We start from the raw sequence: 27,108 nt of genomic DNA on the forward strand, positions 1-27,108 counted from the left end.
TTTGACAAACATGACAGAAAAAAGGAGCGCTCTCTCTCTCTCTCTTTCTCTCTCTCTCTCTCTCTCTCTCTCTCTCTCTCTCTCACACACACACACACACACACACACACACACACACACACCACACACAAACATACAGGATGAGCTCAGGGCAGTTCCTGAGCCCCTAAAAGCCCACTTGATCCAATTAGCACCCCACTTACCCATCCTAACATCCTCTTAAATGTTATAACTAGATTTAAAAAGATAAATGCCTTTTCAGTCATTAGACTACAGCCAAATCCTAGAATTTTGGTAAATGCCTCTGTATAGTCAAAGTGTTTTATCTATTGGACAGACCTTTAAAACAATTTTAGCAAGAACTGCCATTTTTTTTTATTTCTATCACTTCCAGATCACTTTTCTGTCTCCATTACTAATACAGATATTTGAATAAGGTTTTCTACAAAACACCACTGAATGGCAGAACACTTTTCTATAATTACCTAAGGACTATGAAGCTCCTGACAAATTACCTAAAAAGCTAAGAATTCGTAATTAAAATCTTGAGTGTCTGTAATTAAATTATTGCTGTTCTCAATGTAGAAATCCCAAAGAAGTATGAACTTTACCCCTCTCCCTTGAGAATAAGAAGGATGCTGTTAATCTTTGGCAAGTCAAGTCAGTAAGGTAAGGCGCTTGATTTTTTTTAAAAAAAACATACAAATGAAGTTAGGAAATTAAAATAAGAATCTTCCAAAAACACATATATAGGAAGAAACAAATAAAGCCCTTAAACTTTAAGTGCCCATTTAAACTTTAAGTGCCTTGTACCCATTAGTTCCTGAAACATCTGTTTTGTTCTGGTGAAATTAGAAATGTTTTATATGTCAAAGACAGAAGAGGAGCAGATCACAGTTCCAAATTGAGACAAATTCCCATAGCAAGGAACAAACTCTTGTCAATTTTTGCAATTTCACTAGTACATGCTATGGATTATAAGAAGGTAAGATAAAGGTCAATTGATTGATCAAACTGTGGGTCCATAAGCAGAGAAACACATACATATATGTCCTGGAAAAGTTTCTTTTTAAGTCTACAGTGGACTGATAGGATACCTGTCTATATGGAAACGAAAGACTAAAATAAAAATGATTCCTGGGTGATCTCCAACTAGGAAGAAGGCAGCCTGTTTGGAAATGTGTACCAGGTTCCTGCCCTTTTCTACCAGATATTCATGCATGGGGCAGGCATTCCCCCCAAGCACTTACAAGGCAGGGTACAGATTCTGACTATTGGTGGCAGTGGACAGGGATGAGGGAGGCCAGGAGGCCACTCACCCCCAATGCCCACACCACTCCCAGGAGTATGGTGCTGATTTCACAACTCAAAGGAAAGCAGACATTCAGACTGAATGGATCAGAAAGCAGGTGTGATTCCACACAGGTAAGAGGTCTAGCCAGGTGTCCACCTAGTCCTGGTAGAGGCCTTCCATATAGCAGGCCCAGTCCCCAAAATCAGTATCACCAGCATACCCACTTTGACACCACAACCAACACCAAACAACAAAAATTATAATGAAGAAACAACTGATAGGTTCCTACTTTTTTATTTTAGTAACACTTTAGTAAAAACAAGGCAAGACTTTTAGTCAACTTTTGTTTTGTTTTGCAGTACTGAGGATTAAGCCCAGGGCCTTGCACACACTAAACAAGTGCTCTATCACTATGTCTCCCACTTTTATTTGATAAATTAATGTGACAAAATGAACCCATATGATTGGAGTAAATGATAGAATCTGGGTATATTTTGGCAACTGGACTTGCAAACACTCCTGTGGCAAGCCAACTACTGAAGCCTAGTTTGGGCCACATAAACAATGAAGCTGAAGTCAACCAAAATTAGGGAACTAGAATCTAGAGTTTGAATGTTAAAAAAAAAAAAAAAAGTAAAAAGGGGAATACATACATACATTTAAACAAATGCCTATAACAAGACGCAAACTGGCATCAACATAATTGTTCCTAATACTCAGCACAATTCATTAGATTTGTCCCTCAAACTGAAACACACAGCCACGGAAAGCACATCTGGGCACCTGTGATGGGGCATCCCTGCACAAGCCACCTGTGTCCTTACCTGTCCTCGGTGTCATCTCCTGGACTACACAGCACATATTACTGAAAAGACTGCCTCTGTCACCATTAGTACAAACAAATGAAACTGAATGGCATTTTTTCCCCATTCCCTGCTCTGCACTGTGCATCTCCCTCAGACACTACAGTTTGAGGGGAGCTATGAATGGCTCCAATTTGCGCACAGGGTCCAGGGTACAGGGACGGATGCTTGCTGATAAGACAAGCATACAGAGAAAATTATAGGAAAAACAGTGGTGATATTCAGAAAAGTGTAAAATTAGAAGCTTCACAAAATCAAAGGCACAGTTTTTCACTCGTCAACTCATCCCAGTGATCTGCCAATAAACATGTGAGTTAACTCAAAGATGTGTTCTTGAAAGTTCATTTTTTCAGCACTTTTCAGCGTTTCCATATTGTTAGGGCTTCAATTTCACTCAATAAATGGGAAACATAAATAATTAATGGCAACACAATCAAGTAGGTGGGCCCTAGGCCTACCCAATTACTAAACACCCCTCCTCACTAGGAGAAACCCCCACCCACTTTCACACACATGCAACCACAACCACGAGGTCCAAGAAAAGAGCTCCCATGCAGGGCAAGGTCACTTAAGATTAAAACAAGAGCAAGATTAAGTTAATAATAGGAATGGTCTAGAGTGTTAAATCTCCCAGTATCTACCTACCTACTCACAAGGGCAATCACACACTAGGTAATAATCAGGATGTTCCTGCCAGAATGGTGTCCTTCCACAAAAATGCAACAGGGAAAAGAGCTTCTGTCTGGTAGTTCTGCTACTACTTCTACATGTTCCTTTTGGAAATATGTCCTTCAGAGCAGGAACATAATGATCTTCTTCCAATTCTTTCCCACTGTCACAACATATCATGGAACCCACACAGCAGCCTATAAATGCAACAGACATGCTGCTGATGTAGTCATAGAAAACAAGAACACACTACAGTGGCCAGCTCCAGAAGCAAGCAGAGATCTGGTTAAGGCAGGCAAACCACATTCACTAGCCCAGTCTTCACCAGCGATAGACAGCTGCATCATTCATTGGCAAAGCTCTGAGACTCTTCGAAATAAGAATCTGCCCCTGTCTGAAGTACAAGTTTGAGAACAATAACTGAAAACCCCTCTCTTCTCTTCATCCTAAAGGTCAGCTAAAATCTTCAGTCCCCTGGAGGCCTTCCCAGCTCAGCACAACAGCAGTGGCATCGGCCTTTTAGAACTCAGGACACTCTCAGCACAACCCATGACCTGCAAGGCACCATGCCTCATCACACACCACTCTCCCATGCACTTCCCAGGGCATGGCAGTGAACAAGACACAGGGAGCCTAAGTTTTAGGAGAGGTGTGGACCAGTGAGAAGCAAGGTAGAAAGATGATAACAGATGGTGCCAAGTCTGTGAAATAAACTACCAAGGCAACACGACAGTGACTGGGGAAGCATCCTTAGGATTGAGAGGGTCAGAGAATCTCCTCCTCTGAGGAGGAGACACTAGAACTGAGACAAGAGCCAGAAAAAGGAAAGACTCCAGTTCTCAGACTGGAGAGGAGGCAAGAGCGGATGCAGAAGATGGAGTGAAAGATGTCAGAGAACAGACAGGACAGCCACAGATGCCTGGTTAACTAGGGCCTTGGTAAATGATAGAAAGGAACTTAAATTTTCATTTAAAAGCATATGAAGGAAAAGCCTGAACTGCATGGCACTGTGACGTTCCCCAAGTTGTCTTACATCAATATGCCTTTCACCATTACTGGACTTTCAGGCTTACAGTGCCCTACATCTATCCCCAAAAACAAGAACTTGGTGGCAGCACTTTTATTTTTCCTCTTTCTCATGATACCCAGCATACCCATCATTTCCCAGAAAGACACCTGATGCATATATACACAAAGACACAACCACACAGGCACACAAAGACAAACATATCTATATATTGTTCATTTGTGCAGATGGTTTAAAAAGCCTATATTGAAAAACATCTGGCCAAAAGAACCATTTTTCTGTAATGTAGAAACTTGCCAAAAGAACCATTTTTCTGTAATGTAATTGTAGCCGTTCATAATATAATAGGGAAATAAAACACTTAGAATTAAAAGCTTGGTTGATAGAAACACATGTTTATCTATCAGTAAAATGAATTTGGCCATGCTCTTCCTATCAACACAAAAGCAAGCCAAATAGCTATTTCCTGTAAAAGGAAGCCCTTCTATTTGAAAGGGAAAGGAGAAAGAGGCCATAGGCAGAGGCCAGCACCAATCACCAAGGTCCCTTCTGTGCCTGCTTGCTGCCACCTTCTGGAGAGGTGGAGGACAGACCTGTGCAAATTTCTAGGGTCAGGAAATGTATACAAATAATTGAAATTGGATAATTCAGGCATTTGAATTAGGATTCAGAAGCACCTAAAATCTTTTTTTAACATAATAAGTCAACACAGCTTGTTAGAAGTTTTTAAAAATTTTGCCTATTTGGGCTTGTTTTTTATTTTTAGGGTTGTTTGGTTTTTTATTATATATACCTCAGATATACATGATGCTTTGATATACATAGTAAAGTATGGTTAAATAAATCACCTATTCATCATTTTGCATAGGTACCTTTTTTCTTATGTGTTGAGAATACCTAAAATATATTCTCATAAACAAATTTCCAGTATACAATATGATATTGACTACAGTTCTCATGTTTTATACTACATCTCCAAACTTATTCTCCAAGATAACTGCATCTCCAACCTAAACAAAAAATGAGAGTTACCATTTAAAGAAAGTTGACAAGCCAAAAAGTTTAATGGATAACTCTACCATTTCCAGAAAAATATTTATAATGAAAAACAATGTTTGACTGATTAAAATTTTTCTAGAGCCAGGCATAGTGATGCATACCTGTACTGTCAGCTACTCAGAAGGCTGAGACAGGAGGATCACAAGTTCAAGACCAGTCTAGGAATCTTAGAAAGATTCTGTCTCAAAACTAAAAAGAGCCAGGATGTAGTTCATTAGGAGAATATTTCCTAGTTTATGCAAGTCCCTCAATTCCTGCCCAGCCCTGGAGGGGGGTGCGGGGGAAGGCCAATGGGAATAAGATGGATGAGTAAGAGAAACAGACTGACTTGTCTGAGAGATGACAGAGGGCTTATGCAACCCTGCTGAAGGTAGAGGGGCGGGCTCCAAGTCCAGGCCAGTCTGGCTCCACAGGGTGCACCCCTCGCAGTCACACAGGGCCCACTATGCACAGAGTCCTTGGTTTAATACTCTGCTATCACCATCTTTAAATTCTTTTATTTTTCTTCAGTCACGTTGCCTTTTTCTCATAAATGCCACATAGCTTAGAATCCCTAATTAAAGAATTTCTAAGTTCCAAAAGAATATCAATATGAAGGAGAATAAAAAAAGGTTGCTACTTGAGGATCAAGTAGTACAAAGGAAACCATCTTAGGGTTCTTGGTAACTTTTGAACATAAGGACTCACTTTCATTTTGCACTAGGTCTCACAAAATATTCAATTATGGTGCATGTCCTGGCCCAGGGGGAGAGGCTGGCCTCAGACCAGGAAGGGAAGCTCTGCTACCACAGGGAAAGGAGGTGACAGAGAAGCCGGGTCAATGCCACCCACTAGCTTCTTTTTCTGAAAAGCAGAAAGAGCTATCTGCCATGATGAGCAAGAGTACAGACAAGGTGGAGGAGGTCAAAGTTCATGTAGGATGGAGAAATCTGGTAGACTCCACCTTAACCAGGTATTAAGGTTAACATCACCAATAATAACACAAATCAACATGTACTGTTGGGGCCTGATCTCCTGAAGTCATGGAGAGCGCACCCTGAAGAATCTGAACATGGAGTTCCTCTTTATTAGCTGGACCAAGGAGGCTGGAATGCTGAACGCAGCAAGACAGCAAGAACTCCTCATGCTAAGCTAATTCTTGTGGGGTACAATGATCCTAATCAAGGAGAAAAATAAGGACCCAACTGTACTACCTGCTACATACTTTAGGTGTGTTTCCTGGTATTTTATGAGGACATAGCCTGTTTTGTCGCTGGGAAAAATGTTTTCATAATACTAGCAAACAAGTTCATTGTTTTCAATATGTTATGCCTTAGTTAAGATTTAACCTCACACTGTCCTATAAAAGATGTGCTGTGCAAGAACAAAGCAGTCTGCAGCTTTGCAGGCTCCCCAGGATCCTCCCAATAAAAAAATTGTCAATTTTAGGACCCAGAGTCTTCATGTTTAATTGCAGGACCGAACACTCAGCAGTAGTTCATTCACAGCATGTACCTCCTGATATGATTGATGCATTAAGGACATGACAAGATCACTTTTGTGCTATTTGATATTCCTGTCAAAATGTACAACCTCAATGTAATCACAGAAAACCCAAATGGAGACACATTCTACAAAATAACAGATCAGCACTCTTGAAAAGTGTCAAAGTTATGAAACACAAAGAGAGGCCAAGCAACCGTCATAGATGGGAAAAAGCAAAGAAGAAATGACAATTAAATGCACATGGAATTTTGCAGTATTCTAGAACAGAAAAAAGACAGTTAAAGATAGTGAAATTCAAAAGTTTGTAATAGAGTTAACAGTTTTGAATCAATGTTAATTTCAATGTCTATCATGATACTATGTTTATGTAAGACATTAAAACTAAGGGAAACTGAGTAAAGAATATATGGAGCTGATTTTTCAACTTTTCTGCAAGTCTCAAATTCATGTGGATTTTTCAATTGTGATTTTTCAAATGCTGTTAGTAATTCCAAGACCCTTGGTTACCACCTTGGAAGTCTAGTGCTACTGCATCAGACATGTTCCTATCTCTCTATCGATACAAAGAGTTAGTAACAAAAAAGAAAGTTTCTAGTCCCCTTAAAAATATGGTTTTATACCAGTCGTAGAGCCACAGATTTCTACCATGCTTCCCCCACATGACTGCATCATTACACAGCATCCTGGTAAGGGAGGGAAAGCTAGGAGGGAAGAACAGGAATATTCTTTTGGTTCCTACTTCTCTGCCCATCAGAGTCACATGTCTCTATCAAGCGGGTGCGTTAATTAAAGCTTTTGAAAGTGTGTTGAGCACAACGAAACCACATAGGTTGCAAGGATTATCTCACATTTACTTTCTCTATATTAATTATGATTTTCCTAAAATCTCGGTCAGACATTGCTTTAGAAGGATTTACAAAGAACCTGGGGTGGCACATCTACCCATACCTGGCACAGAATCCACTCCAGATAACCATTTGGAATGGGTGAATCTGCCAGAGCTGAGGCTCTGCTGCCACCCAGTGGCAGATAGACATCATGGCACCTGGTCCAGGAACAGGAGGAGCACAGAAGAGCTAAGCTCTATAAAGGACATTTTCTCTGTATTGTCCCAGCCTACCACATACTCAGAAGTTAATACTGCAAACATGAATTCTTGGGAAAAGAGGTATTAAAATAAATACAAGGTTACGTGATGAAATGCTTCCTCCAACTTAGATTGAGGACTGTTCCCAAGACTAAATCAAAGCTAAGACATGTTCCTGGTACTCAGGAGACTGACCTGGGTCTCCAACTTCAGGCTTACCTGCTTTGGGTCCGAGGCAGCAGCACCAGGAGCAGGGGATTCCAGTTCTATGGTTACAGGCCCATCATTCTGAATGTGTACCTGCATATAGGCACCAAACTTGCCATCTGAAAGAACAATTCAAATAGTTATAGAGATGGAGACCCCAGTTACCCTGTCTTTAGAGCACACTTATATCAATGGAATCTGAAACCTGAGCAGTAGGATCGGCCAGTCAACACAGCACAAGATGGCTGGCCACCTAAGGAATGAGGGAAAGGCAAGTTTAAGCAGCAAAAATGTCCCCTCAGCCCAAAAGACTTGGCAAGAAAGAAAGGTCTGGTAACACAAAGGGAGAATGGGGGCAACAGCATGTAATACAGTGGGAGGGTAAACTGGCCTGACCACTCTTGGGGGATCATCTTAGCACTCCATCTAGTAACCATGGAGGGCCACTCTGCTCTCAGGCCTGCTGGGCTCAGGCAGGCCTCATGCCCTGGGGTTTTGCAGACACCAGAACCCACCCCAAACTGAGTGACCCCTGCAAGCTTCTGTTCCCACTACAAACCCACAGTTTTCACTATAGATTCTTCCTCAGCCAGTTTCCTCCCTCTAATGATCCTTAATCTCAGAGGAACTTAGCAAAGTAAGTACATCCACTCTTGGTTTTCTTGGGCCCACAGTAAGTAAGTGGTACTGGAAATTGTACTAGAAGCTGTCACCATTTTTATAGGCAAGATTACTCTAGTCCCTTCCAGGGAGTCAAAGGTGCCCAAATACTAGTGATTTTTCATGATCTCCTATCAGATTAAAGTGGCCATTCAAACTAGCAAAGCTTTTGTTTTACCTATGTCAGACTAGCTAAAAAGACATCAGCTGGGAAGGAAATCATTTGTTTAATTGCATGCTAAAAGTATGGCTACAATTAGTAGCATATTTCAGCGGCTGCACTCCTCAGGGAGGCTGAAGGCAGACTCAGGAGGAAAGGAATTATTTCCGACCTTGAATTTCTGTTGCCAGGATATACAGCAATGCTTCACGGTGTTTATCATTCCAAGTAGCAAGAAATTTATTTTCTTTTCCTGTTTTTCTTCAGTTAACTAGAGAACTATTATCTGAATTTCCATTCGTACACACAATAAATCCAAAGACATGTTTTAAGAGGTCTTAAACTGGTAACATTTTTTCCAGCCCAGATCAAAGGGTGAAGTCCCCAAGAAAAATTACACTGGCCAGAGAAAATAAATATAATTTTTTAAATAAAAGACAAAAACATAGCTACAAAACTACATCTGGGCTCCTTCAATGATATAATCAGGTTGTTCTTAAATATAAGCCTCAGGGTTCCACCCAGGGCTTCAGGATAATCACATGTCAAACACATTTATGCCACATGTTTCAGGCAGGAAGACTCCCAGCTGGGGTCCCAGCAGCCACAGACTGTTCTCCAACAACAGCTGTCTAAGCATACCCCTAGAAACCAACTGGAAGCCGGCAGTTTGCTACAGGATTCACCATTTACCTGCAAAGGCTGGTGGTGTCCATGCCCCTTTGGTCAATGCCTGACTGATTTTCCCCACTCACCAAAAAGACCCACAACTGCCTCTCCATGGTTTAGTTTGTTCCAGAACAACAGCAGGACAGTCATCCTGGGGCAATTACAAAGATGAATGAAAGAGTACCATGAGCATGCAGTCTCAGTCACTATTATCATCACACCTACCATTGTCCCTGGTGGTATTTGGGCAAGTGGGGCACAGCACAGAAAACTATATCAAAACAAGCATACTACTGAAGAAAAATGGAAAGAATTAAAGGGGTGCACTATTGCTTCTTGGCCTGATTGCAATCAAGCCTGCATTCTCTCCAGAGCATGGGCATGACCTGCTGGGGCTCAGCCTACCTCTGGGGACTGTTAGGGAACTTGGAGACTCGGGTCAGTCCACCTGAACACATATCCTAAAAGCAGCTCTTCACTACCAAGAAGGCAACTCACCACCCAGGCTTCTTCTCTGTTCTACTTTCAATGTGCCCAGAACCTGAACAGGGGAAAAGGGCTTACTACTGGAAACCCCAACACTGGGTATACAGGCTGGGGACATGAAGAAATCAAGCAAAGGAGTGGCACTAGGGGGGAGCTCAAAATAAGTCCATAGTCAGGCTAGGGTCACCACTCAGCTGCAGGAATTTGATCTGGACACACAGAATTGCCCCAGAGAATGTGGGAGTGGCCCTGGGCTGCTGGTATCTGAGACAGCTCTTCCCTCAAGGGCAGAGCTGCTTCTGCAGAGACAGGAGTGCACCTCAGCATTCTTGTCTTCCTAGAGGATTTGCCAAATGCCAGTGTGCCATGCTGAGACAAAGAGTCCATCACAATGGCAGATGCCAGCTTCAAGGGGCCTGGAAGGAAGAGGCAAAGGCTCTGCAGCCTTCAGCAGAGACTAGAGGCTCCAGAAAAGATGTTTCCTCCGAGACTTAACTGGGAAGATCAAATTTGTCAGCAAATGGGGACATTATAGACCTTTAGACACTGACAGTTAAGTTTTTCAGAATGTGAATACCACTACGTGAGCAGCAGGAGAACCATGGCCCAATTCCATTCCACAGGTTCATGGAGGGGTCTGGAAGAGCAACCCTGGAATTTTGTGGATTCTCGTCTTTTTTTCAGGCCTTTAAAATAGATTTTACTTTTTAAAAGTTATTATGTGCTTTACAGGAAAATAAAAACACAAAGAACAAAGTCATCCAGTTGTGGGCAGCTTAGATGGCTATGTCCCTCCAGGTCATGCATTCACATAGGCAGCATTCCATTTTGTGTAATTGAGATCATAGTGTGTATCATGCTTTTCCACACATTATGAATATTCACCAATTCAAAGTCCCAGAGCTATTTTTTATAACCAAGAATACACTACACCAAATCAGTCTGTTACACAGTCTCCTCATCTTGAGGTACTCTGCTTGTCTCCACAGAGGTTCAATCATTTGAAGGAGACACCACCTCAGGGCAGCAAGTATCTCAGGTCTGGAACTTCAAGGTACTGGGAGAAGGGACAGGCCCTGTGTCTGAGACCAAAAATGTGTAATCACAGGAAAGCAAGGGTACTTGTCACTAAGAAGCCAACTTTAATCCCAAACTTAAGAACTATAAACAAGGGGCAGTGACAGAAACAAATAATTGGATGGGAAACACCTAGGACCAAAATTCACATTCAGCTAGGAGATCAAGTTCCCAGCTGAGCTTAAGTTCTGAGGTCATGGATTCAGGACCATCAAGGTAGCACTTTTTGCATAAATGGAGATTCAAGGCAGGGTTTTCTCTGACCATCAGGCTTTGCTCAGGCATCTCTAGGCTTGACTGGCCTGGCATCATGGTGCCTCAGGTATCCTTGTAGGAGGCTGAAAGCTGCCTGGTCTTCTAATGGAGGCACAAAGGAGCCTATGAAGGGATACTGCAGTGTATGAGGCCCCAAAGGACCTGCAAGGACACTTGTGTGACACAGCTCAGACAAAGCTGCTGAGAAGCCAAATTAAGAAACCAGGGAGGGCCAGGGGCAGTGGTGCATGACTATAATCCCAATGACTCAGGAGGCTGAGGCAGGAGGATTGCAAGTTCAAGATCAGCCTCAGCAAGTTAGTGAGATCCTCAGCAACTTAGCAAGACCTGTTTCAGAATAAAAGATTTTTTTTAAGTGCTGGGTATGTAGCTCAACAGAAAATAGTCCCTAAGTCCAATCCCCAGTGAAAGAAACAAACAAGTTAGCCAATCAACAAACCCACAGGGAGTGGCTTCTGAGTTCATCAGGTCATAGGATTTGTTTTCAGACTTAAATTCCTTTGGACTTGCATATGATACAGAATTTAACTTTGACCTGTAATTTCTCCCGGGACTATGACAATGGGAAAGGATGTACATTCAAATTCAGTGCATGTTCATGTTATTGGCATCTGATGATGAGTGTCCCATATATCTTATTATTCCACTGTATTAAGATATATCACTTAACCTCGCTGCAGAACTGTGGCTGTGCTGGGCTGGGAAGAGTGGCTGGAGGCAGCACAGAACACAGCCTAGGGAACAAATCTTCACTATAAGAGCAGAGTGGCCTTGACGAGCTTCATAGCAGGGTTTTGACCCAGGTCAGAGCCTCTTGGAGCAAAAGACATACAGCAGGAACAATCTCAGAGAGTTTCAAAGGTGGACTGGAAAAACTAAACTGGTAATCCTTCCCTGAGCAGGGAGCCCCCACAGCCAGAGTGAGCCTCTGCTCAGAACTACCTTCCACCTGCTCCTATCTCCATCAAGGGGGAGAGCCATAGTCCCCAAGAAGGTATAGGAACTCTCTTTACTGCCCTCCTCTACACACACACATACACACACACACACACACACACACACACACACACACACATACACACACAGAGTTGTTCTTGTCATTATTGTTGAGAAGCAAGAGACAATACTCCTTAAAATCTTTTCCATCTTAAAAGTATGTTATTACCACAGCATAAACTTCTGTAGGGAGGTGGCTCACTCAGGCTGCAGTGTTGGGCAGAGCATAAAGGAAGACCCAGCTGGAGGCAGGAGACCCGGGAAAAGGCTGTCAGAATTATTCAGATTAGAAATGATGACAGAGTGGGCTGGGTGCCTGCAGTAGAAGTGGCATCCTATTCCCAGATTCTGCGTGTGTGTCAAAGGGGAGGCTGAGAGGATTTGCCGGTAGACCAGGCTTGGGGAAGAAGAATCATGCAAAACACTGAAGTTTGGGATCATAAGTTCATTTACTAGAAAATAATACTAAAATACTAAATGAAATAAGGAAAAACTGGAAAAAAAATCAAATAAACCACACAACAGAAAGTAAAGATGATAAAATCAAAGAGTGAAGACCAAAGCAAAACAATGAAATAAGAATGCAAAACAGGCACACCTGTAATCTCAGAGACTCAGGAGGTTGAGACAGGAGGATCGTGAGTTCAAAGCCAGTCTCAGCAAAAACGAGGTACTAAGCAACTCAGTGAGCCTTGTCCCTAAATAAAATATAAAATAGGGCTGGGGATGTGGCTCAGTGGTCCAGTGCCCCTGAGTTCAATTCCTAGTACCCAAAGGGAAAAAAAATAATGCAAAAATAAAAAAAAAAAAAGACTTGATGATGAATTAACTGAAGAACTAGTTTTCCGAGAAAATGTAAAATCCTCTAAGGGGGATAAAAGGAAATACAATAAACAAAACTACAATAAGAAAAGAGCTATGACTCTAGATACAGAGAACTCTCTAAATCATTAAAAAAAAAATATATATATATATATAAATTATCTTCCAGTAAACTTGAAATCCAGATGGGATGTAGACTATGGGCAAAAGGATTTGAGGGGTGCTGGGAAACTGACCAGAACAATAGACAAGAAAGTCCAGTCCACAGGGCTTTACTAAAAAGTTCTATTAGAACAACATAATTCTCATGTCATTTAAATTGGTTCAGACCATAGAAAAAGATTAAAAGCTTTCCAACTTATTCTATAAGGCTAGTACTGCCCTAACATTGGACATGAATACAGGAAAAAAGTACAAGCCCATTTCTCCAAATACAAATACAAATTTTCTACACGAATACTTGAGAAATCTCTTGTAGGCATATGCAGTGGCCAGTGAAGGTTTACCCAACATAGCATATGATTAGGAAATATATTAAGTTAACCCTAAGAGAAAAAAAGGCTGGAAATGATTAATCAACTTCTGTTCCTGTTTAAAAATGAAACTCTTACGGAGCAAAGGAAGGCCACTTCTTTAACTTTAAAATGACCATGTAGGGACTTTTTTCTGGCAGTCATATGCAGGTAAAGTATCATGAATAATCTTTCTCACCTCCCAAAAGCAGCAAAGCAATACATTTTTTAGTGGTGAGGATGTGGGGAAAAAGGTACACTCATGCATTGCTGGTGGGACTGCAAATTGGTGCAATCACTCTGGAAAGCAATATGGTGATTCTTCTGAAAACTTGGAATGGAATCATCATTTGACCCAGTTATCACACTCCTTGGTATATTTCCAAAGGATTAAAATCAGCATACTACAGTGATGCAGCCACATCAATGTTTATAGCAGCTCAATTCACAATAGCTAAAGCATGGAACCAACATAGGTGACCCTCGACGGATGAATGGATAAGGAAAATGTGGTATATATACACAATGGAATATTACTCAGCCATAAAGAAGAATGAAATTATGGTATCTTCAGGTAAATGGATGGAACTGGAGACTGTCATGCAAGTGAAGTAAGCCAATCCCAAAAAAACCAAAGGTTGAATGTTCTCTCTGATATGCAGATGTTAACACATAATAACGGGGAAATAGAAGTTCCCTGGATTAGACAAAGGGGAATAAAGGAAAGGGAGGTTGAATAGGCATAGGAAAGACAGAATTAATCAAACATAACTATGTTCCTATATGAATACACCACCAGTGAAACTCCACATCATTGTCAACCACAAGAAAGGGATCCTACTTAGAATAAGTTATACTTCAGGTATGCATAATATGTCAAAATATACTCAACTGTCATGTATATCTAAAAAGAACAAATTTTTTAAAAAACAATAACTTTTTTTTAATGGAGCTGGTTAAGCAAATATCTCAAGACTGTTGCAAAGACCATGGGTGGAGACTAATAGAGTGGGTGACAGTGTGTAAACTAACAGGATATATGTACACTCTCAAAGCATCTCCAAACAAAACATTTACCAACTACAGAGAGGACAACAGTAGCTGGCCATGAGCTATGTGGACATGATGTACCCACCAACCTGGTGCCCTCAGAAGAGCACAAGCTTGCTGTTGCAGCATTCCTGCCCAAGACGCACAACCTCAACCCAGTCATGAGATGACACCGGCAGTTGCACACTGGAGGGCACTCTACAAGGAACTGCAAAATTAAGTGACTCTTCAAAAGGGATTTGGTAAGGAAAGACAAAGACTGGGGAACCCTCACACACTGGGAGAGACTAAGGAGATATATCAACCAAATGCAATATGGAATTCTGGACTGGATCCTGGGCCAGAAAAAGGATATGAGCCAAACCCAAATTAAGTCATGATAAGTTATCAATGTCCTCGTTTTGATAATTGTACTCTGTAAGATGTTACCAAGGGAAGTTGGGTAAAATATTCTATGTGTATAACTTTTCTGTAAGCCTAAATTATTTCCAAACAAAAAGTTCAAAACATAAATACTTTTCAAAAATATTTTGGTCAGCCAGCATTTTAGTTGGTTCAATTGAAAGCTGGTTTTGTTTTTGTTTTGCCTAAGCTAACGGATGGCTGGCATTGCCACCAACTGAGATGGGGAAGCCCACAGACATCATGGTTTAGGTAAGGAAATAAGAACATGAGCTCAGTATATGAGCTCAGTATACAACAAGCTAAATTTGAGAGATCTCTTTAATGTCCAAGTGGGGATATGTAATAAGGCATCCAGGAAGATGGGTCTGAGTGTAGGGATGGGAATCCAGCCCAGAAGCAGAAATTTTGGAGTCATGACATGCAGATGATCTTCAAAGTCAAGAGACTGAACAAGATCACCTGATTGAGTGTACATCAGGAAAGATCAAAGAACCAAGCCCTCCAAAGCTAAGAAGTGGCAGGAGTGGTGGTCAGAGTGTAGCTCACTAGTAGAATACTTGCCTAGCATGTGGAAGGCCCTGGGTTCCACCCCCAGCACAGAAGGAGGAGAAAGAGGAGGAGGAGGAAGAAGAGGAGGAGGCCAAAGAAGGAGGAGGAGGAAGATACCTTGTCATCAGGGGCATGATACTGAAAAGAAGCAATCAGTGAAGTACATGAAGGGAGCGGAGTGCAGAGTCCTAAAAATCCAGTGAAGATGTGTTTCAAGGAAGGAGGAAGTAACAGGATCCAATCCCACTTGTGGCACCAATGAGCTGAGGACCACAAGACTGACTGCGCAAAGAGAAGGGCTGGAGCCCTGGTCAAGGGCAGTTCTGGTGGAGGGGCAGGGCAAAGACTGGCTGAAGTGGATTTCTGAACAAATGAGAGGATAAGAATTAGAGACTGACAGTGTGTTCAGAGATCCTGTGGCACACTGGAGTGGGGCATGGGGAGGGAGCTGGAAGGAAAGGTGGGACTGAGAGGGTTCCTCTAAACTGGAAAAGAACAGCATGTTTACAAGTGAAAGGGAACAACACAGGAGAACAACAACTGACTTAGGAAAAAGGAGAAGATGTCTCAGCTTTGAAGTGCAGCACAAGGGTCAGCCACTGTAATGCGGGGAAAGCTGGTTCCCAGGGCAGATGCTGGCAGGTAGAGTTGGGGGAACCTTTGGAAGTTCTCTTCTGAGTACTCAGTTTTCTTAGGGAAAGAAGTACAGTCAACAGTGAAGGAGGATGAGAGATGGGATACAGTAGTTTGAGGAACAAGAACAGGTACAAGGAAGAGCAGAATGAATGAACCTGTCAGTGTATTACAACTGCTAGGCACTACTGTAATCGCAGGGCAAGGTCACAACATAAGAGTAGTCAGTGGAATGATGTTTTCTTCAGCCACATTCAACTGTATAGGTGCAAATGCAGATGCAAAGCAGGCAGAGAGCTGGTACTAACCAGGGTTGGAGTTTGGCCAAGTGAGGTCAACAAACCTTGACTAAACTTTGTATGCATGGACTGCAGGATTAATGCATTTATGAACATAAGGCACTCCAAATAAAAATAACAAGGATTGCTCTCTGAAAGTAGACAAGCTGATTTTAAAATTCATCTAGAGTAATAAATACTTGAGAATAGCTAGGAAATATTTAAAGAATAATGTTGGAGAACTCACCTTACTTGCTCTGAAAACATAGTAAAAGCAACTCAGTGACTAAAATAGTTTGTCTTCAATGTATACACAGAAAAAAAAAAGAAACAATGCAAATGTTTATAAATACATGTAAGATTTTAACATGAGATAAAGCCAGAATTCCAAATTAGTGAAGGTAAAGATGGTATTTAAAATAAATGTCTTTACTTCATGTACAAACAGAAACAACATGTATCCCATTTGTTTACAATAAAAATTAAAAAAATAAAGTTGCTCAGTCTTAAAAAAAAATTACTTGGAATAATGATAAAAACAAAATAAATAAATAAATAAATGTCTTGGGGAAACCATTTAGTAAGCATGAAAAAAAAGATGAATTTTGAATTCATGCTCCACATTTATACAGGATAAACTCCAAAGAGACCAAAGATTTTAAATTTTTAAATGAAAGTATAAAAGCACTAGAAAAAAATGGCCTAATTTCTTAAAACTTTGGAGCAGAAAGTATTATAGGAATCATAGGAAACTAAAATTCAAAATCCAGCAGACATTTCAAAAACTTGATTATAAACTACGGAAGGGTCAAAATTTTATGTCCAGCGAACAAACCATTAAGCAAAGCCAAAGCACAAACGATAAAATGATGAAAAACACTTGCAATTCAGCATACATTAAAAAGCTCACAGAAATAAAGAACCTGACAAATGTCGGAAAGAAAATGAACAAAGTATGTGAACAGTTGACAGGAAAAGAAACACAAATCACACCAATATCTGAAAAGTGCTCAACTATACTCTGCAATGAGAGATCTATTAGACCCTAGGGTCAATCCCTAGTTCACAATGCACTGTTGATAAACTCAGGAATAGGACAGTCTCACACACTGCCAAAAGGAACAACACCTAACTGGCACTATCTATCAGTCCCATTTCCAAGAATTTGTACTACAGGTGTATCTGTCTGCATATGAAGTGATGTATGTACAAATTTATTCAGTGTAACACTGTTGTTTTTAAGAGACAAAAATTAAAAGGAACCCAAGAGTACAACAATACAAGCCAGACCACGTTCCTTGCCATAAACACTCCACGGCTGCTAAAAAAGAAGAGATGTGTGGAAGTCTCTATGAACTGATATGGAAAGAATCTCCAGGACATACCATAAAACTCTTAAAGAGCAAGATGTAAAACAGCATATTTTACACTGTCTTCTGCATTAAAAGAGAGATACATACTCACATCTCTTCACATTTGCATAAAGAAACACTGGATGGATAGAAAAATATTAAAGTAAGGGAGACAGATTGGACAGAGACAAAAGGAAGAGTAAAACTTCCTCATTTTGATGTCTGAACCATCTGATCAAACCATCTATTCAAACACTGATTAGAAGAAAAAAGTTGGAGGACTGCCCGATAGAGTGGTACTGGCATAAGGGCAGACATATGGAACAATGAAAATGAACTTAAAGTCCAGAAATAAACCCATACACATATATGGTCACTTGATATTCAACAAGGGTGCAAAAATCATTGAGTGGTGAAAGAACAGCCTTTTCAACTGATAGGATAACTGGATAAATACGCCCCCAAAAATGAAGCTAAATCCTTACCTCACACCATATATAAAAGTTAACTCAAGCCAGGCATGGTGGCACACACCTCTGCTCAGGAGGCTGAGGCAGAAGGATTGTGAGTTCAAAGCCAGCCTCAGCAACTTTAGCAAAGCCCTAAGCAACTCAATGAGACCCTGTCTCTAAGTAAAATACAAAATAGGGCTGAGGATGTGGCTCAGTGGTCAAGTGCCCCTGAGTTCAATCCCCAGTACCCAGTACCCACAAAAAAAATAAAAAATAAAAAATTAACTCAAAATGGGTCAAAGACCTTAATGTAAGAGTTAAAACTATAACTCTGAGAAGAAAACATAGGATTCATCTTCAAGATATTGGAATTTGGCAAGGGTCTTAGAAACAACATCAAAAATATCTAAGCATCAAAAGGAAAAAATTAAACTGGATTTCATCAAAATTAGAAACTTCTGGGCCTCAAAGAATACTATCACAGAACTGAAAAAACAACCCATAGGGAGGAGGAGAATATTTGCAAATCACATATCTGACAGGGTTCTAGTATTTGGAAATACATAAATTAGTAGTACAGGCCAGACATGATGGTGCATGCCAGAAATCCTAGTGGCTCAGGAGGCTGAGGCAGAGGTCATGTGTCCAAAGCCAGCTCAGCAATTTAGGGAGGCCCTAAGCAACTTAGCAAGACTCTGTGTCAAAATAAAATATAGGGGCTGGGGCTGGGGCTGGGGCTCAGTGGCAGAGCGCTTGCCTAACACATGTGAGGCACTGGGTTCGATCCTCAGGACCACACAAAAATAAATAAACAAAATAAAGGCACTGTGTCCATCTACAACTAAAAAGATTTTTTAATAAACTATTAAAAGAGCGAGGGATGTCACTCCATGATTAAGAGCCCCTATATTTAATCCCCAGTACCAAAAAAATTACTATTACAACTACACAACAAAAAGAAACAACACAATTTTAAAATGAACAAAGGACTTGAATAAAATTTCTCCAAAAAAGAAATACAAGGAGGGGCTGAGGGAGAGATGAATAATAGGTGGAACTATTCTCTATGATATTGCAACGGTGGAGACATGTCATCATACATTTGTTCAAACCTGTAGGATATATGGCACCAAGAGTGAACACTAATGTAAATTATGGACTTTGGTTAATGTATCAATTTTGGCTCATCAATTGTTTAACAATTTTATCAAACCAATGCAAGATGAGGAGGGGGCATAGGGAGGTATACAGGAACTCTATATTTTTTGCTCACTTTTTCTATAACCTAAAACTGCTTTTAAAAGTTTATTAATTTTTTAAAAGTAAATTGATAGAAAAGGGAAAAAAAGAAAATATACAAATGACTGATAAGCACATGAAAAGAAGCTTGCATTACTCATCATTAGGAAAGTGCAATTAAAACCACAAAGATGTACCACTCCATACTCATTAGGATGCCTATAATTAAAAAAAAAAAAAATAGTAGATGTTGGCATGAATACAGAAAATTGGACTCCTCATACATTGTTGGTAGGAATGTAAAATGGTTCGACTGCTGTAGAGTAGTTCGGCAGTATCTAAACCACGTGACTCCACAATTTCACTCCTAAGTATATATTCAAAAGAATCAAAACCAGGTATTCAAACAAAATGTTCATAAATGTTCCAGCAGCATTATTCAAAATAGCAAAAAGGTAAAAACAACCCAAATGATCATCAATGAATGAACAAAACATGATATATTCATGCAATGGAATATTATTCATTAAAAAGAAATGAGGTACTGATACAAGCTATAACATGTGAGAACCTTAAACACATATACTAAGTGAAAGGAGCCAGACATAAAGGGTCATACAGTACAGTTTCATTTATATGAAATGTCAAGAACAAGTAAGTCCAGTGAATGAAAGCAGATTAGTGGTTTCCAGGGCCTGGGGACAGGAGAGAATGGAAAGCTGACTGTTAATGGGTACAGCATTGCCTTTTGGGGTGATGAAAATCCTGTGAAACCAGATAGTAGCAATGGTACCTAACACTATGGGTATTAAATGTCACTGAATCTATACTTTAAAATGGTTAATTTTATGTAATGTGTATTTTACCACAGTAAATAATATTAAAAATAATTTGAAAAAGTAAAACATATCCTTGAACGAAAAATAAATGATTAACTTAAATTCAAATGAAAGGTCAAACTCCAGACTGACCACAATCAAAGAACAAATCAGTCAACTGGAAAGACTCAGGATACAGAAAAGAGAAAGAATGATTAAGAAACCATACCACTTATAATATTAATCCGCTCAATCAATCCTGGGTTTGAAGAACATAAAAAGAGAGTCAATTAATTTATCAATATTTCTGAATTTCTAGACTCTGAATCAATAAGGCTTTGAACTCTTCCTATTTCTCCTGCTGAGTGACTCAGTCTGTTCTTCTCATTCCCTGTCATTGTGTGTACTTGGAGCATGTTAATGATGAACAGGAGTTTCATTCCACCTATTTCTATTATCTTCTTTTAAAATATTGTCCTATTTCTTCAAACTGAACCACCATAAGAGACTTCATAGGACAATGCATGAACAGAAATATGGAGGGAGCTAAGAAAATGAGAAAAAAGGGATGAAGGAAAATAAAAGCAGAAAGGAGAAGGAACCCAAAGAGGAAGTTAGTCAGTTTTCCATTACTGTAACAAAATACCAGAGACAGTAAACTTATAAAGAAGAAAGCTTTATTTGGGCTCATGGTTTCAGAGATTTCAGTCCATGCTTAGTTGGTCCTGTTGTTCAAGGCAGAAGATCATGGCCAGGAGTATCAGGTGGAGTAAGGTGCTCTCCTCACGGCAGCTGGAAAGCTAGAGCAGGGCAGAAAGGGGCCAGCATCCTAACATTCCCTTCAAGGACACACCCCAATGATCTTATTTCCTACCACTAGGCCCCACCTCCTAAAGGTTCCACTGCCTCCCAACAGTACCACCCTGGGGACCAAGCCTCTAACACATGGGTCTTTAGGGGATACTCCAGATCCAAACTATAGCAGGAAAGAAGAGATGATGAGACAGATCCACTAAAATGAGTGTGTCCTCATGTTCCTAAACCCAGGGGTATTCATCACACAAAATAACTTGGTTATAAGCACAGGGTACAAAATCACCACCAGGCCACCAACACCATTCTTAGAGAAGCCATGACACTTATTTTAGGTAGAGAGAAGGAAAACTTTAAGAATGATTTGCTGTTCACAATTAATGCTCAAGGAAGGAAATCATGAAAAGATAGGAATTAAAAATGAAAGCAGATAAAGTTGCCCTTTGGGATGAGGACAGCAAAATCATAGCTATGGAGATGACGTAAGTGTAAGGCTGAAAAAGACATGCAGAAATAAGAAAGTAGGTTACTGAAGAGGGTGAAAAATGCAATGACAGAAAACACTAACCAATCCAGACAAAACCAATCGCACATATGTATCAAACTTCCACACAAGCAGCTGGAGATATAACTCGGTGGTTAAGCACTTGCCTACTGTGGGGAAGGCCCTGGATTCAATAGCACCAGAAATTTAAAAAAATAAAAAAGAACTTATACAGAAGAGCATCTGCCCGCACCACAGTTTGCCAGCCTTGTCACTTGTGAACAATGAAAAGGCTATCACACAATGTAATTTCCTAAATTTATCTTAAAAGCAATGACTTTTGCATCACAATCTTTGCCAAAGTCTATAAAGCAGGCTTCTGCTGAAAGTTCATTCATGCTGCTAAAATGATTTAAGTAGTAAAAAGAGTAGAAAATTAAACAAATTCATAGAAATTAAGTACTAACCACAAAGCAAAAACTAGCTGTCATCTTCCGGCTCCTAGAACCTTCTCTGCATTATGAAGCTGCAGGAGGCCTGGACAAAGTGGATGTACCCACGCTGTGCTCAGCTCTGAGGCCATCATAAGCTGCTGCCCTCCTTAAGTGTCTGTCCACATTTCTCTAGCACTTTGACATCTCCCATAGATCAGACCCCACAGAGAATACACAGGTAGCTCTTTTTAATACCATTGAAGCTTCTGATTTGCTGACCAAAAATGACAACTGAATACCTTCCTGGGTCCCAGTTCAGAGCTGAGACTAAAAGCTTGACAATGCAGGTCCATCTTTTAACTACTCCATTTTGGTACAACATTTATTTTTTATTTTTCATTTTCCTAACTATAAACCTAATGCACATTGAACACGCAACTTGAGGAGTGTTTAATGTCTCCAGCCAAATTTGTTTTTGGCATTCATTCCAAGGCTGGGGATTCCTCAGGGCAGCAGAGGCTACAAATGACCCAGGTTCCTGAGCCCACTCAGCTCTGATTGCCCTGCCTTTAAAGGAGGAGAAAATGACCAATTTATGCTTTCAGGTTTTTCCCCTAAAGCAATTATTTGAAGAAGAGCCAGTATATAACTCTCCTATGTTCATATACACCACCAGTGAAACTCCACATCATTGTCAATCACAAGAATGGTATCCATTATAATAAGAGTAAGTTATACTCCATGTACGTATAAAATGTCAAAACACACTCTACTGTCATATCTAAAAAGAATTTTAAAATTTTTAAAACATATTTTGGAAACAAAGAGTAAAAAAGAATCAAGCCCGATTACGTTTACCACCACCACCTTAGCACCAAACCCCATTATCCATTCCTAATACACACCAAACCATGCAGCACACTAGTCATTACAAAAGGATCTGCAACATTTGCTTCTGAAATGAGAATTCACTCAGTGGCAATTGATGAGAAAAAGTTCATATGATGCAAAGGCTGCATCAGAGCAGAGGAGGTTTTCTCAGGCCAGGAGGGCCAAAACATCAGGAATGTCTTCAGCTGAAAAGGGAAAAGCCCTTAGCATTGGCAGAAGCCCCTCTGACTATAAATTTTAAAAATGAAGAACAAGAGCCTACTGCCTGTTGGTGGATTTCAGTGGCCTGCTATTTACCCCATTTTCCCCACAAGTCCCATGATCAGCAGTAGCTTTGCAGAACATGGGCTTTTTCAGAACAGGTATCCTGGTGTAGCAAAACCAGCCATGTTTGCGCAATATCTCTCTTTCCCACTATATTGTGAGCTCTGTTAGAGCAGAGACAGCATCTATCTTGCTCAGCACTATTTACCCAGAGTTTGATACAAGGGCTGGTGGATAAATGGTGTTTTATCAATAGAGAAATCATCAAAATATGACTTAAGTGGAACCAATAAAATATTCTCCGGCAGTAACAAGACCTAAAACTCTGGATTAACATCACTGCCCCAAAATAAAAGACAAATTGGCCACAGGGTATCCTGCTCTCCTCTCACTAGACCTTGTGAGGTCCAAAACCCTCTACCAATTTCCTTGAGCAGAGCAGAGAAAGCAGGAAAGTCCCAATAGACTTCCAGAGAAGCTCAAGAAGGCAAAATGGTGTGACATGAGTGAACTGAAGACCTAGTAAAACTTGGCCTCTAGAGATGGCTCTTGGTTTGATTCCAGACTTTACCATTTATATTCGCAGCAACCTTCCACAGATTATCCTGCTACATCCCAGTCTCCTCACCTACAAAATGAGGGCAGTGCTAGTATCCACCTGATAGGGTTGCTATAAAGATCCAACAAGATAAAGAATAAAGAGTATTTACAAGATCTGGAACCTAATAAACCCTTGACAGATATTCTCTGACATGCTGTACACTCATAGAAACAAAATTAGGTAAGACCAAATCATAACTAGCTTGCCCCCCACAGTTCTCATTCCATATGGATCTAGGGAAACAGATTAGAATCATCCAGCAATCCATTAAAAAAATGGAAACCAAGACAGACTTTGTTGTCCAGGACATGAGCCACTGCTGGATCTGGTGGCTGGTTAGGAAATGTCTAAATCGAACTGGCACTCATTGGGATATGAAGGAAAATACAGAAGGAATAAAAGAGATACCAAACTTCTCTCTATTTAATTTAAACAGCAAGTAAGAGATGAGTTAAATTTAAAAGTAAAATAAATATTCAGTCATTAAAAGGGAAGGCAGTGAAAAGAAATGTCAAATCTAATTAAACTATTGTAAGTTTTAAAGTTGATGAAATGGCCCTGAAATCCTAAAATAAAAGAAATATCTTTTAGCAGTTTGTTTGCATTCCAGCATCCCTGTAGCTCACAGAGGGCTTTCCATATTGGAGCTGGGAACCAAATTCTTGAAATTAACCCAAAAAATGGCAAATGTGTAAAACACACTCTATGCATTTTGTTCCACTGAAAGTTATAAAAGAATTAAGACCAAATGCAAGAGTGATACACTGCTGGTATAACTGTAATCCTTGTGAAAGTCCAAAGACTTGGAAAAAGACTTTGCTTAAAACTCTTCACATAATTCTCGTCAATTTTTCCTTAAAATGATCAGTTGTATCACATCCCATAAGCTTACACTCTGATCCATTATAAAATTATATTGTTTACGGTACATTTCTTCATGTACTTCATGTAATTTCCTGGATAAAATACATATCATTTTGAAAAGTAAAAGGTATTTTTAGGCACACAAAGCACCTAACAATACATAAAACACTCCTCTTTAAGGTCTTAGATGAAAGCTTTTCTGTTTTCACTAAAACACTCTATAATAAACGTCAATGTTCTCCCATTTCAAGTGCCTTCTAAAATACAACTGAAATTACTCAGAAATGGATGCGTCTATAAATATCTATAAGCAGAGAGACAATGCTGCAAGATCTAATCCTTGGCTCAGCAAAGAAAAATAATTACTTGGAAGACCTGACTTAATTACTCATTCTGTGAAGAAACATGTTTGTAGCAAAACCATGTCAGATGGCCCCAGGGGACACAGGGTAAGAAAAAGCATGAGAGGTATCCATGAACAGACTTATGAATGGGGTTTCATGGGTATTTCTGGAAGAGGCAAACACATTCTGCTCTACCAGAACCAAGTTAAAAAGTGGGATTTAATTTAAGGCAAGAATGTCCTGCTTGTGTGGACTATCTCTGTCCTTATGGCAAATGGATACTTTTTACAAATAAGAGGAGAATTAAAGGAAAAGGAAATGCCAAGTAGGAATTGGAACACCACCCATCTAAACATAAGCAAATCTGATAAACTGATAATCCTCAATGGAGGCTCTGCTACAGAGCTTCAAAAACATTTAATAAATGTTATTACTTAAGGTTGAAAACAGGCCCAATAAAAAAGGAATTTGAGTTTCTTCAATCTAGAGACAGAAAGTTAAAGAATGGGAAACACAATAAAATTAATGATTAACAACTATTAGATGTCTATAAAGGAGTGTAACAGGAGCGAGAGAAAACTGTAGTTAGATAATAAAAGAAGCACTCTACTTAAAAAGTTCTCAAAATAAAGTATATTACCAAAAGAGGCTGAATATGTTTTCGAAAATTTTGAAAAAAAAAAGGCCAAAAACATAAAAATTTTTATAACAATGGCCTTCTTATAAAATCTTTCAGATTCATAATTTCCCCATAAACCAGGACCTCTATACTAAGACATCGTCTCAACTAAACCATGATTAGTTAAACTAGTTCAGCATTTTTAACAGTGAGCAAGTAAGCAAAGACCTAAATTTACTCTATCCAGTAGGATGAACACTGGTCACATGTGGCACTGGGCACTTGAAATGTGGTTGGTCTGAATGGAGATATGCTGGAAGTACAAACTACACACCAAGTTTCAAAGACTTGTACAAAAGTGGGAAAGGGCTGGGTGTGATGGTGCACGCCTGTAATCCCAGCAGCTCCGGAGGCTATAGCAGGAGGACTTCAAGTTCAAAGCCAGCCTCACCAACTTAGTGAGGCACAAAGCAACTCAGTGAGACCTTGTCTCTAAATAAAATACACAAAAGGGTTGGGGATATGGCTCAGTGGTTAAGTGCCCCTGAGTTCAATTCCTGGTACAAAAAAAATAAAAGTGGGAAAGTGAGAAATTTATAATATTAAATATATATATCAGAAAAGAAAAAACTAAAATCAATAATCTAAGCTTCCTCCCCAAGGAATTAGAAAAAGAAGAGCAAATTAAGCCAAAGAAAGTAGAAGAAAAGAAATAATAAAAATTAGACCAGAAATCAATGAAATTAGAAACAGGAAATCAATTGAGAAAATCAAACCAACAGTTAGTTCTTTGAAAAGATAAACAAAATCAATTGTCTCTAGATAGGATAAGAAAAAAAGAATGAGGATACTAATTACTAATATCAGAAATGAAATAAGAAACTACAGAGTCCCAAGAACATTAAAAGGATATTAAGGGACTATTATAAACACGTTTATATCCATAAGTTTGATAACCTAGATGAAGTGAACACAATCTTCCAGGACTCTCACAAGAGGAAACAGAATCTAAAGAGGCCTTTACAGTAATCAAGAATACAAACAATAGGCCAATCATGGGGGTGCATGCCTGTAATCCAAGCAGCTGGGGAGGCTGAGTCAAGAGGAACACAAATCCAAAGCCAGCCTTAGCAACTCAGCAAGACCCTGTCTCGGGGCTGGGGAGATAGCTCAGTTGGTAGAGTGCTTACCTTGTAAGCACAAGGCCCTGGGTTCAATCCAGCACCCAAAAAAAAAAAAAAAAAAAAAGACCCTGTCTCAAAACAAAAAATAAAAAGGGCTGGGGATGTGTCTCAGTGGGTTCAATCCCTGGGTTCAATCCCTGGTATAAATAAGTAAATAAATAAATACATACATACATACAGTCAGACAGACAGATACTGGAGAGGATGTGAAGAAAAAGAACACTTTTATGTTGGAGGGACTACAGATTAGTGCAACCACTGTGGAAAGCAGTATGAAGGTTCCTCAAAATACAAGGCACAGAAACACCATTTGACCCAGCTCTACCATTCCTCAGTATTTATCCTAAAGAATTAAAGTCAGTATACTGTAGTGATATGCATACCCATACATAAACATGCATACCCATGTTTATAGGAGCAAAATTCACAACAGCCAAACTATGAAACCAGCGTATGTGTTCATCAATAGATGAATGAATAAAGAA

The 27,108-nt window shown here is 39.8% G+C and overlaps 1 protein-coding gene across 1 annotated transcript in view; it reads right to left on the reverse strand.

Annotated features, from left to right (window-relative positions):
- Positions 1 to 27,108, reverse strand: part of DTD1 (D-aminoacyl-tRNA deacylase 1) — a 177,206-nt gene that overhangs the window by 132,133 nt on the left and 17,965 nt on the right. Inside the window, exon 4 of the mRNA XM_079123965.1 lies at positions 7,704 to 7,810. Within this exon, the coding sequence (XP_078980091.1) occupies positions 7,704 to 7,810 (107 nt within the window). The remainder of the gene's footprint in view (positions 1 to 7,703; positions 7,811 to 27,108) is intronic.

This window comes from Sciurus vulgaris, assembly GCF_902686455.1.
Source record: "Sciurus vulgaris genome assembly, chromosome: 2".
NCBI lineage: Eukaryota > Metazoa > Chordata > Mammalia > Rodentia > Sciuridae > Sciurus > Sciurus vulgaris.